The sequence below is a fragment of the Lissotriton vulgaris genome, chromosome 9 (assembly GCF_964263255.1).
Source record: "Lissotriton vulgaris chromosome 9, aLisVul1.2, whole genome shotgun sequence".
In the NCBI taxonomy this organism is placed as follows: Eukaryota; Metazoa; Chordata; class Amphibia; order Caudata; family Salamandridae; genus Lissotriton; species Lissotriton vulgaris.
Window position 1 is genome coordinate 564,506,283 of NC_141697.1, and position 13,555 is coordinate 564,519,837.

The 13,555-nt window shown below is 45.6% G+C and overlaps 1 protein-coding gene across 1 annotated transcript in view; it reads right to left on the reverse strand.

The window, feature by feature from the left end:
* BSCL2 (BSCL2 lipid droplet biogenesis associated, seipin) overlaps nt 1-13,555 on the reverse strand; it is a 90,845-nt gene that overhangs the window by 47,739 nt on the left and 29,551 nt on the right. Inside the window, exons 6-7 of the mRNA XM_086938106.1 lie at nt 12,164-12,293; nt 11,465-11,540 (exon numbers count right to left, since the gene is read on the reverse strand). Of these exons, the coding sequence (XP_086794232.1) occupies nt 11,465-11,540; nt 12,164-12,293 (206 nt within the window). The remainder of the gene's footprint in view (nt 1-11,464; nt 11,541-12,163; nt 12,294-13,555) is intronic.

Below are 13,555 nucleotides of genomic sequence, written 5' to 3' on the forward strand. Positions count from 1 at the left end.
AAAGCCATTAGGATGCTGTGGAGTTCGTAATGACAAACTCCCAGCACCATACACACTTTATGGCATTACTGCACTCGTAATGTCTAAGAATTGGTCTAGACACTTTAGGGGTAACAGGGCTCATGCACCTGTACCCTCACCACTGGTATAGTGCACCCAGCTAGAGGGGTGGCTGACCTATGCCAGGGCAGGGGATTGTAGGCATAGGTGTATAGGCATGGCACACAGGGATGTGTGCCATGTCGACTCTTCACTTTGTTGTGCACCAAAACATGCAGCCTGCAATGGCAGTGTGTGTGTGTGTAAAGGTACAGGACCTCTAAGGGTGGCACAATGAGTGCTGCATCCCTTAGAGGCCCCTCCCTGGCCACAGTGCCCTTGCTACCCATGGTACCTTTTACAAGGGACTGACATGTGGCCAAAGAGGCGCCAACTGGGGGTACAAGGTACAGTTTTGGGAAAGAAGACAGGCCTTGGGAACCTGATTGGCAGGGACCTAGGGAACATCAAGTTAAAGTGCATCCGTAGTCTGGCAAAAAGTGTGTGGGGGTACTGCAACAGAAACCCAGATTTTTTTATATATATATATATATATATATATATATATATATACATACATATACATATATACATACATATACATACATATATACATACATATACATACACATACACACACATATACATACACATATATATATATATATATATATATATATATATATATATATATATATATATATATATATATATCCAAAGAATCAGCAATAGATCTCCACAGGGCGAGGCGTCCCTCCCGCTCCATAGACAGACGCAGACACGGTCCAATTCAGTGCAAATCGTTTTAATTTAGTGCAAGCACATCGTATGACGTTTCGGCTCCGAGGAGCCTTGTTCACATGACAGTGTCAAACTTAGTGAGCTGTTCTTTTAAAGAGACAGCCTGTGATTGAAAAAAAGTTGATCACATGCTTGATTTTAAGAGTGGACATGGAAAAAATACTCACACATAAGTTACTTACCTGTAAACTGTGGTTCTCCAGTATTGGTGTCTTTCATAGATTCACATGCTTGAATATTCCCCGTCGTCGAAGTGGGAGTCCCACGGTACATAAAATAGCAGTAATATATGTATGTATAAGTAAAATCATTATAATTATAATTATAAAAAATACATATACATAAATAAAATACAGTAAAATATCCATAAAGCTCAAAAGTACCATAGAACAGACTAGGCCCAGAGAAAGCCTAAGGGAGAAACTCAACTTGGTAACATATCAGTGTCATTATGTTTTGGTCCAAATTCCGGACAATCAGGCCGCAGCTCCCTCTAGAACCTTCTCCTCAGAAGCCCTAGACCTCAGATTTTCGTAGCACAGAGTAACCAAAAAGTGCCTGAGGAGAAAAGAGCCTCTGAGGGGAGGACGGGAGGGTCGCATGTGAATCTATGAAAGACACCAATACTGGAGAACCACAGTTTACAGGTAAGTAACTTCTGTTCTTCTCCAGTATATGGGGTGTCTTTCATAGATTCACATGCTTAAATAAGAGTAGAAAGCAGTAATCACCATATAAGTCATAAAGGTAACTGACCATTCAAGCATATAATAAATATAACATCTTAAAGAGAAAACATTTATGACTGGAGGCGGGTAGCAACAGAGGCTCACCTTTAATGGAAAAGGTTCTGCAGCACCGCTTGTCCCACTGCTGCATCTGCGGCGTCAGTTGACTGCAGACAGTAGTGCTTCGTAAAAGTATGGCTGCTCGACCACGTAGCAGCTCTGCAGATATGTCGCAGAGGTACCACCGCAAAGAGGGCAGTAGAAGCTTACACAGCTCTAGTTGAATGAGCACGTACTGGAGCTGGAAGAGGCTTGCCGGCCCGCTGATGACAAAAGGTAATAGTGGAAGAAATCCACCTAGTAATAGTTTGTTTGGTAACAGGTTGTCCTTTAGAGACCGGGCCATAGGCCACGAACAGTTGATCAGATTTCCTGAAGGATGCAGTGCGCTGAATGTAAAACTTGAGGCAACATTTTATATCCAGGGAATGTAATGAACGTTCCGCAGGAGTTTGTGGATCCGGAAAGAAAGTTTTTTAAATGACCAGTTCATGGAGATGAAAATCACTGGGAACTTTCGGAATAAATTTAGGATTAGTACGTAGTGTAACAGCCTCTTGAGAACTGGAGAAAAGGAGGCTGAATTGTGAAGGCCTGAATGTCACTGACACGCCTAGATGACGTCAAGGCGAGCAATAGGGCAACTTTCCACGTAAGGAATTTTAAGCTTGCTGAATGGATGGGTTCAAAAGGAGGTAGGAGGAGCTGAGACAAGACCAGGTTTAAGAGCCAAGTAGGCGGAGGACGTCGAATGGGTGGAAACATTCGGAAGAGACCTTTGAAAAACTGTTGAATGATTCTAGACGAATACAGTGAGGTAGACCCATGACGGAAGTGGGAGAGAGCCGCTAGAAATACCTTCAGAGTGGAGTGGGAAAGTCCTGACTTTGCAAGGGATAAGAAGAAAGGCAGAATCTGTTCTGGTTTAGCCGTCATCGGATCCAAGGCCTTGGTGTGGCATCAGACACAGAAACGCTTCCACTTCAACTGATAGGTTTTAATGGTGGAAGGAGCACGGGCGTGCGCTAACACCTTTCTACAGTCTGCGTCGATGGTCAGACGCGCAAATTCATGGTGCTCAGGTTCCAGGCATGGAGTTGGAGGTATGCTGGATCCGGATGGCAAATCTGCCCCTGCTGCTTCGCGAGGAGGTGAGGCAAAGGATGAAGCGGAATTGGCTCGCTCTGGGAGAACAAGAGAAGGTCCGGGAACCATGGGTGCCTCGGCCACTTGGGTGCGATCAAGATGACTTGGCAGGGTTGAAGCCTCATTCTGTGCAACAAGCGTGGAATCAGAGGAAGAGGAGGAAACGCGTAGCTGAATGCGTTCAACCAGCTGATCGAAAATGCATTTCCGCTCGACTCTGTGGGGATGAAGACTTGCAAAGCGTTGGCATTTCTTGTTGGTGATAGTCGCAAAAAGATCTACCTGCGGATGGCCCCACTGGCGGAAAATTAACTCCAGAGTTGGTTGATTGAGTTCCCACTCGTGGTTGTCCGAGAAAGACCTGCTGAGTGTGTCCGCCAGAACATTGGAAACACCCGGCACATGTATGGCAGTGAGATGAATCTGGTGACGAATCGCCCAATTCCATATTTCCTGTGCTTGTTGGGAAAGCAAAAGGGACCTGGTGCCGCCCTGCATGTTCAGGTAATGCATGCTGGTGGTGTTGTCTGTTCTCACCAGCAGAGATTGACCTTGAACGATTCGTTGAAAAGACTTCAGGGCCAGGAAGATCGCTAGAAGCTCTAGGCGATTTATATGCCAAGTGCGTTGGACCGCAGTCCATTTTCCTTGTACTGACAGGCCTTCGAGATGCACTCCCCAGCCCTCCAGGGATGCATCGGTCGTAAGCGTTAGAGTTGGAGTAGTGTCTTGAAAAGACCGACCTTTTGAAATGTTTGGAGGGTGAGCCCACCACTCCAGAGCCTTTTGGATGCGGGCGTGAGAAGGATCCGGTCGTTGAACGATCCGGATATCTGCTTCCACTGCTTGTCTAACTCCTCTTGGATGACCCTCATATGTAATCTGCAGTGGGGAATCAACTGTATGGCAGAAGAAGCCATGCCGAGGAATGATTTCAACATCCGGACTGAAACGTACAGTTTTGACTGGAGGGATCGTACCATCTGGAGGATACCGTCTTGTCGTTCCTGACAAAAACCATTGCCAGATGAGAATCTAGTGAGGCTCCTAGAAAATCTCGCCGTTGAGATGGGCGAAAGTGTGACTTCTGGCAATTGATGGAAAGGCCCAAGTCTTGAAACAGGGAGAGGCAAGACTGTGTATTCTGGATTGCCAGTTTAAGATTCAGGCCTTTATGAGACAATCGTCCAGGTATGGATAAAATGTATGCCTTGTAGGCGTAGAAAGGCAGCTACCGGGGCCATGATCTTGGTAAAGACCCTCGGTGCTGAACGGAGGCCGAATGGTAGGACCTTGAATTGAAGTGCAGGTGTCCGACAGTGAAGCGCAGATACTTCCGGTGTCTCGTGTGAATTGGCATATGGAAATATGTGTCCTGGAGGTCGATTGTTGAGAAAAATTCCCCTGGATTGAGGTAATTCAGGATTTGAAGCAGAGTTAACATCTGAAAGGTTTTGGAGATGATGAATTTGTTCAGGGCCCGTAAATCTAAAATTGGACGCCAATCTCCCGACTTTTTCTTGACTAAGAAAAACCGGGAATAGAATCCCTTGCCGCGTTGACCTAGCGGCACTACCTCAATGGCTCCTTTTTGGATCATTAATTTTACCTGGGCCAAGAGTTCTTTGAGGTGGGGAGAGGGTGGCCCCGAAGGTGGACGAGTGGGAGGTAATTTTGTGAACTCCAGGGTATGGCCTTTGGAGATAACGTCCAGGACCCATTGGTCGGAGGTGATTTCGAACCATTTGCAAAAGTACTTTGAGATGCGACCTCCAAGATGCACAGTCAGCAGACGAAAGGAACGGAGTGTCACTGTTTTTTGTTGTTTGCGCCACCCCTATAAGTTGTTTTCCGTTGGTATGGTCTGGAGGAAGACTGACGATTTTGGTTTTGGTAAGAACCTCTCTGCCGGTTATCGCTGTAGGTATTGTATGAGCGATACTGGCCTGATCCACGAAAAGTAGAGGAGCGCCTCAAGAGCATCGTCTACATGCTTGCCAAATAAAGACTCTCCATCGTACGGCAAGTCAAGGACTTTTGCTTGTACTTCTGGGCGAAAGGTTGTAGATTTCAACCAGCCTTGACGCCTCAAGACTGCAGCCCCAGCTAATTGGCGAAAGCCCGTGGATGAAATGTCGAGCGCGCATTCGATAATTTCAGACGAGATTATCTCTCCCTCCTGGATAATGGCCTGCGCTTCTGCACGGATGGCCTCAGGTATTTGAGGAATCAGTGCGGCGATCTCGGACCACATCTGAATAGCCAAGGTATTTGCCGCTCTGACAGTAGTGGCCCCCATTGTAGTAAACTTTTTTCCTATAGAGTCCAACTTGCGGCCTTCCTGATCAGGAGGAGACGGAGGAGACGTGAGTGGTGTAGCTGGATTACGAGATCTTTTCTGTGCTGCTTGAGTAATAATCTACTCTGCTTTTGGTTGTGACACCAAACAGGCTGGAGCGGACGCTGGAGCCTTATATTTTTTGTCCAATCTGGGTAAGACTGCAGGTACTGAATTTGGATGTTCCATTAGTTTAAGGCCCTCCATCCAAATAAAGTCAATAATTGGAATTGTGTGAGATTGTCTTTGTGAAACGTCCTTAAAATCATACAGAAAGCATTCACTTTCATGTTGCTATTTCTCGACAGTGAGATGAAAGCGTTTCGCAGCACGGACCATTAAAGTATGGAAATTTGCAATGTCCACTGGAGGCGATGCAATAGGCGAGGTGGGCGGAGTGGAAGGTGTCTGCGCCCTGTAATTGTCCCACTCATTCATATCGACGTCATCAGTGTCGTGAGGAGCAGGATCCTCACTGTCAGTGTCAGGACGAGTTCCTTCCGGTGACGCGGGTGGATCCGGAGCAGGTGCTTGTGGATGTTGAGGTTGAGGCTGGGGAGGAGGTTGTGATGCTGGGGAGGCAGGTGTAGATGGAGGGAACCTGCGGTTATAGTCATCAAGCATGTGCTGCAAATTTTTGACTAAAGATAAAGGTATTTGTGTAACTGGTTCTGAACTTACTGTTTCTGCTTTGTCAACAGGAAATAAATAATTCCCACCTTCGACGTATTCCTCTTCATCACCCTCATCACTGTACTCTTGGCACTTAATGTGCAAATCAGATGGGCTAGATGCCTGTCCAAACAGTTGTTCAACCTCCGATTCATGGTCAGATTCTTCTCCACCTGATTGAAACAAATTTTCTGGAAGACGGGCTCCACTCCTTATTGGACTTAGTCGAATGAGAGGTACCGTCTTCAAGGTAGAAGCAGTAACCACTGTAAAAGTGGTAGCTGTGGCCGGAGGAGGATGAGATGCCAACGAGCCCGTTGATGCAACAGCAGTAGTTGAACGACCAACCTGAGGCGCTGAAATTGAAGATTTTATCGTCGTCGACGAAGATTTCTTGTCCGTCGACGGAGCCGTCGACGATATTGGAGCTTTAGTCGTCGATGACGAAGTAACCGTCGATGAGATAGTCGTCGACGGAGTCGTCGCTGCTGATGGGATGGCCGTCGACGAAGGCGCCGTCGACGAGGCTGTCGTCGACGATGATGGACCCGTCGTCGAGCTTCTTTTAGATGACTGTCGTCGGTATTCGCGTCGACGACGGAACCGTCGGTGTTCGTGTCGACGATTATTTCTTCGTCGACGGTACCGACTTGACACTGGGTCTAGTCTCCTGGGCTGTCGTCGACGAGGTGATAGTCGTCGACGCAGCAGTGGATGACATAGAACATGTCGACGTAGAGGTTACAGACTTCGTCGTCGCTGAAGACGTCGACGGGCGCGCAGATTTCTGAGAGGAAGGCAAGGCTTTGGGCGCAGACGTCAGAGAACCAGGTCCCGTAGACGTGCCGTGAAGCAAATCCTGTGGGGAAACAACCCTGGAGGATTCCAACAGTCTACTCTTCTTAAGAAAAGGAGATGGAACCTCAGTTTCAGACCCACGCTTCTGAGAGGATCTGGAAATACCTGAAGAAAAACTTTCTACATCAGAAACCACAGACTCTGAAGTCTTCAACTTCTGTAGCCACAGAAGGAGACAGGCCTCTCTATCCCTCAGAGTCTTGGGAGGAAAAGTGTGACAGTACTTACAGTTCTTAACCTCGTGGTCTGGGTAGAGACAGTAAATGCATTTACTGTGAGGATCATCATGGAAAAGGCGCAGTTTACCACAAGAAGGGCAGGCTTTAAACAAAGATTTCTTATTTGAAGACATTTTTGAAGAAATAACAGCTAGAGTTGAAGAAAACTGAGCAGAGCTCAGGGAGACTCCCTTCACACAACGTGCGGTAGAAAATCTGAGGTCTTGGGCTTCTGAGGAGAAGGTTCTAGAGGGAGCTGCGGCCTGATTGGCCGGAATTTGGACCAAAACATAAGGACACTGATATGTTACCAAGTTGAGTTTCTCCCTTAGGCTTTCTATGGGCCTAGTCTGTTCTATGGTACTTTTGAGCTTTATGGATATTTTACTGTATTTTATTTATGTATATGTATTTTTTATAATTATAATGATTTTACTTATACATACATATATTACTGCTATTTTATGTACCGTGGGACTCCCACTTCGACGACGGGGAATATTCAAGCATGTGAATCTATGAAAGACACCCTTAATACTGGAGAAATATATATATATATATACACACACATATACATACATTAAAATATGTACATCTCAAAGTGCAAATAAGGATTGAGTTCCAATAAGATAAAGAGTCAATAAAACAGTTATATATACACACATCATAATCACCTTATAGTAGGACACATGATCTATATCGTTGGCACCAAGCAAAGTATACAAATTTAGACAAAACAGAAACTCTCAATTCATGATTGTTGGTTTTAAAAATCATGAGAGCAGTGCCATGTTGCCTTATAGCCCCATTCCAGCAGTTTGGGACAACCCATTTCCTCCTGAAGTATTGATAAGGCATACAGCAAAACAGAAAATAGGCCTCTGTTTTGACCTAAGCCTTACAGATCGGAAAGGCATAAGATTCTGCTGGTGAGTGCCTCCATTTGCTACAAGAATTGTTAATCAGTAAAATCCCAATCCTAAAATGTAGGTACAAAGTTCTTGCCTCAGATGGCAAGACTATTGCGGAAGGGTTCAAATGCCAACATATTTTTGCCATCAAGAAGCATCTCTCCACCAAGGGATAAACTACTTGCAAAGGGCATTAGAGGCCCTCCCGCAGACACATGGGACGATTACCTGAGTTCCCTGAAATCCAAAACAGATAAACCGCCCTGAACAAAATGCAGAGAAGGACCAGAAACTTCATGATTGGGTGGATATCAAAGCACAACCTGGGACACAACACACCCACCTGCATCAAGAATCCATGGGTACGGAATATAACACGCATGAAGGATACCCTGTGGGCAGGCCAAACACTGTCTGAAGAAAGAACAGATATGACGGGCACACATTATGAGAGACTGGTACCTACCAGGACAGGGTTTAGCAGAGGGGAGCGCCTGGACTCGCTACAATAGTCCTCTCCCCCTACTTGCAATTGTGAAAGAATAACAGTACGGAAGCACAAATCTTTCGTACCAACCAACCCAGCTGATGAATAGCAGGAAACAAAAGGTTTGAGAGATAACATTCTGAACTTCTTACTTATGAATTTGTTGACCAGGTTGAGGTCTATCGTGGGTTTCAGATCTCCCTCTGGAGCTTTCTTTTGAATTCAGAAGTTTCAGAATGGGCATCAGACCTTCTCCTGAAGTCTTCAATTGACTTTACAAGTTCTATGATGGATTGCAAACCTACAGCTGAAAGTTTTTGAATTAAAAAAGGTCTTGAAAAACAGCCTCTCCTCTGTTTGAGGCTTTAGCAGGAGCATGATCATTTATTTTTGACTGCAAGATCAAACGTTCCTGCTGCAATTGAAGCAAATGCCTTGGACTGTACTTGTACCAACACGGAGACATGAACAGGAGGAAAAAGTGTGGGGTGGGGGAGGGGTTTGAACAAACTAAGCAGACCCAATCTAGAAAATGTCCAGTATCTAGACATCTATAGTTCTATTTTCCCTTGTCTTCAAGAATTCTGAAATCCTCCCTTCCACCTAAAGGAGGGAGCAGGCTAAAGGTGTCACTTTGATTTGATGGTGAGAATGATGTTTTACTTGAGCAGCCAAAGGCTGGCCACCTCCTTTATCTTTACCTCTGTTTTGGTGATATCCAGACTTGGGAACTTCTTTGCTGCTGCTGATGAACAGAACCTTGTGCCTCAAAGGACGGACATATAGAGCAGAGTTTGAAGACTGGTAAAGATGGCTCTTTCTTTGTTCCAGGTCTACCAATTGTACGACTGGATCTTTATCCTATCTTCTGATCCAGCTGAACACCACAGAAAGATGAAAACTAGAAGGCACGTCCATGATCATCTGCACTACTTTCTTCATTCTTGACAGCATCAAGTATTCGGGTCTCTCTATGCAATAAGACTCCATGAGAGACCCTTCTAGCTTTAAATTCTGCCACATCAGCTGCCGTGCAAATCTAATGATTTGACAGCACTTGACCTTCAGCCACAACACCCAATTTAATTTCAGCCAGATGATGCTGCTGCACAAAACTCACTAACTTTTGCTACAGGGGGCAGTCAAGCGACAAAGAGGTTTTGAGCTTGCAGCCTTCAAACTGTAGACACTAGTGGTACGCATCTTCTTTCCCTAATACTTCAACTTTTTACTCTCCTGTTCTGGAGGCACTAATGAAGCAAGTGAATCCAAATATCTCATTTTATCTTACAAAATACCTATGGAATCTGCCAGCACTTCATTTTAGCAAACTATATTTTCAGAGAGGGACCTATACTTCAGTTCATATCAATTCATGATACAACATTACTCGAGTAGTTGTAAGAAAACATTCATGACTTGCTCCAGCAAAGTCACCACTATAAGCAAATTATTTTTAGGCATTGCTCTGCTCCGGGCTAGTGACCAATTTTGCCAACACAGGAATCTGAGCCTACTAATTCTGTGGCCTTTCAGGAATTTCCGAAAACGATATCAGACTAAGCAGAGGCAAGGTCTGTCCTCGATTTTTGGAGGCGGCAAAGGTGCAACATTGTTCCAGTCAGACTCTGAAGATGAGGAGGAATCTAAGCCAGTAGATACGGGGTGCCCTATGTTAAAGACACTACAGAAGGATGAGCAGTCTGAGGCACAGGTGTCCTTGGAATTAAATTGTCATTCTTTCAGGCGCTCTGAAGAGTCCTTCACTGAAGTAAAATTGTCATGATCCTTCTCAGCCTACAGAGTTGGATAAGATATAATGTGATGCAAGGTTTCAACCTCAGTATGCCAAAGAGTTTCTCATCATCAAACCCTCATGACTGTAAAAGCACTGACTCTAAAGCAATCAGTGCAGAAGCTGTTGGCACAAAGTCAAATTCCTCTGTGCTGAAGAAAAACTCTTCAACAAACTTCGGCAGGTGGTGCACTTCGTGTCAATGAGCCAGCCTGCACCTAATCACTCCTTGGGCCCACCACACTGATCAGTCGACCTTAAACTGGTTAAAGAAGGGAACACACTGGTAAAATCAGACAATCATTTTAGGGTATCTGATGGAGAACCAGAGGGAAAAAAAGGACAAGCTAAAGACACTTCGGTTCTCAGCTCCTAGCTGGTCGCATGCTCAATCCCACCCCACTTACCAGACGTAATTGTTCTAACTAATAGTGATAAACAGTGCTGGAGACGAAGGACTCATACAACCAATAAATCTCCTTGCTTCCCTCTTAGAGGGATCTGAAATGGATTCCATAGACAGCAGTGCTGGGGTAGGTCGTCCAGTGGAGTCCACACTTTGACATTCATGCTAAATTAGCGGTTTCACTGCTCCTACTTGAGGAGACAACATCTCTGCCCTAATTTGGTCGGCCACTCCTTTTGCAAGGAACAATGTTAAGGTATCAAATACAGCAAACACAAGGGGACGATGGACGGAGCACTGAAACTTTTCAGACGCTCACCCCCAGTCACAGATCTGGGTTGAATCCATCATCGTTCTTTAGCTCACTTTGCCACCCCAGTTCAGACCAAGCTATATGCAAATCAGTCTTGACCCTGTGCCTCATGGAACAATCCAGCCCGAACTGCCAAGCTAAGTCTTCCCTTGACAGGAAACAAGCATCCTGGGACCGGTTTCGGGGTAACGCCCTCATCAGTCAGGCTACCTTCAATCCAGTGGCAAAGTGAGTAAGGGACCCATGTCTGGGCATACTCTGAGGTGGCAAAGTGAGCTAAAGAAGGATGATTTATTCAACCCAGATCTGTGACTGGGGATGAGTATCTGAAACTTTTCAGCGCTCCATCCATCATCTCCTTGCGTTTGCTTTGTTTGCACTAAGTTGGCAAGGTATGCCCAGACATGGGTCCCTTGCTCACTTTGCCACTGAATTGTAGCTAGCCTGGCTGATGAGGGGCATTACCCCAAAACCGGTTTTGTTTTTTCCATGTTTTAGACAGGGCTATGGTTTGTTTTCCAAGTGTTTCTTGAAGAATGGGTATGATCAAGACCAGCCTGCTTAGGAAGTACACCATTTCAACTTGTTCTGCAGATAGGATACCTCTACAATCTGTGTTATTAGCAGGTAGGAATTTGCAGAACGGACAGTCCCGACTGTAGCAGCCTAGATTGTGCAATGGGAGGACTTACCTTGACTGTGAGAGGCTCTCCTGTGACGGGCTTCCTCACGTCTCTGCTCCATGGTACGACGTTGTGCACGGAACACCTGAGTTTTTTAAAATTAACAAACATTATGAGAACCTCTTTACAAGACGTAGTAGATGCAGGAACAGAAGAAAATTAAGGTATGCATGTAGAACTCACCACACACTAAGGCAAAACTGTTTGCCAACACACAAGCATGTGCAACTCACACCACAGCCAAAAAGGACTACCATCCACCACTAGCTGCCATAGTATGTTTTTCCGAGGTCCACATTGCATACTCACCTCTAGTTATTCTGGGGTTCACTTTGTCACATGCCCAGCTGAAGCCTTGGACCTATCTCAATAATGCCACAAACCCACTTACACCTGGCTTGACTCGGTCTCCTTGGCTCGCACCGTCATAAACAGACCTTTAATACTGAATCATTAGTGACAGGCTAAACTAAAATTTAAGCACTTCAACCTCACTGAATCTGCCCCTGTAGTTAACAGTTCTGTGAACCCACTTCTAGCACAGCAGCTGTCCCCCATGGTCTGCACCATCATGCACCTGCATCCATCAGCCTCTGAGATCTACATCCTCCAGTAGACCATAAGCTATCCCTCCACTCCTTGGACTAGATCAATGATTAATTTCAATGTCATACGGGTGCCCTCTAAAAGCATGCTCGGCATACTCACCTGTGCTGGTGGCCAGATGCTGCCCCACACCCACTGCAGGTAACTGAAGATCACAATGACGCTCAGGAAGGTGAAGTTGCTAATCACACCAACAACGGCAGATGTCACAGGGAAATTATACAGCAGGTACCTGGAAGGATGAAATCAAAGCATCTGGTGAAGGTCAGACACTGGTCCAGTAGCGAGAGGACTCCAGAATTCTGTAATGGACCCACTGGTTGTAGGAACAATAAAAATAAATATGTACACACTTTACCCGTAAGAATGACTTCTTAGCCCTATTCCTGGGACCCGTTGCCAGCTAGAGGACTTGAAGCTGCTTCTCCAAACTGTCTGTTCACAGAATTCCAATAGCTATGCACTGGCATGTGGTAATAGGCAGGCGTTCTACGCCTACCTACCATTAAGAATTCACTCAGACTCTCTGTATAACTCTCTGTTGCACTTTGCAAACAGAAATGCTGTGGTTAGCTGAGGCTTCCTTTCTGTGCCTTCACAATGGGATGGAATGCACATCACAGTAGAGATTGTAATTGTATTTATATAGCACTTACTACCCCCGACGAGGCGATTTTGGCAAGTAGCATGCTATTCTGGAACCCACAGAGGTGTAGAGAATAATGGCCTAGAGTGCAGTGGCGTAGAGTGCCACAGAGTGCAGTGGAATGATGCAGTAGTGTAGAGTGGTGCAAAGTAGAAAGGAGTGGCGATGAATTCAGGGAAGTAGAGGATAATGGTTTAGAGTTGCATAGCATGCAGTGGTGTAGTGTTGTAGAGTATAGTGGAGCAGAGTAGTTGGCATAGAGTGCATTGGTTTAGAGTAAAGCGGAGTAGAGTACATTGGGTATAGTATAGTGGTTTAGAGGAGAGTGGCGCAGTGGTGTCGAGTAGAGTGCAGTGGCATACAGTAGATTGTTTCAGAGAAGAGTTGCACAGCATAGAGTGCAGTGGCATACAGTAGATTGTTTCAGAGTAGAGTGAAGTGGAGTGCAGAGGTGAAGGGTGGAGTGGTGCATGGCAGATTGTAGTGGCATAGAGTAGTGGTGTAGAGTGTTGCAGAATAGAGTGCTGTAGAGTGCAGTGGCGTACAGTTCAGTGGTGCAAAGTAGAACAGAGTGGCGTAGAGTGCAGGGATGAACAGCACAATTGTATAGAGTGGCGTAGAATGAAGTGGTGTAGAGTGTTGCAGAGTATATTGGTGTAGAGTGTAGTGGTGAAGAATAGTTGGAGAGGAGTGCATTGGTTTTGAGTACAGCGGTGTACAGTACATTGGGAAAGGTGTAATGGTTTAGAGGAGAGGGGCGTAGTGCGCAGTGGTGTAGAGTAGAATGCAGTGGCATAGAGTATATTGTTTCAGAGTAGAGTGAAGTGGCGTAGAGTGGATTTGCGAAG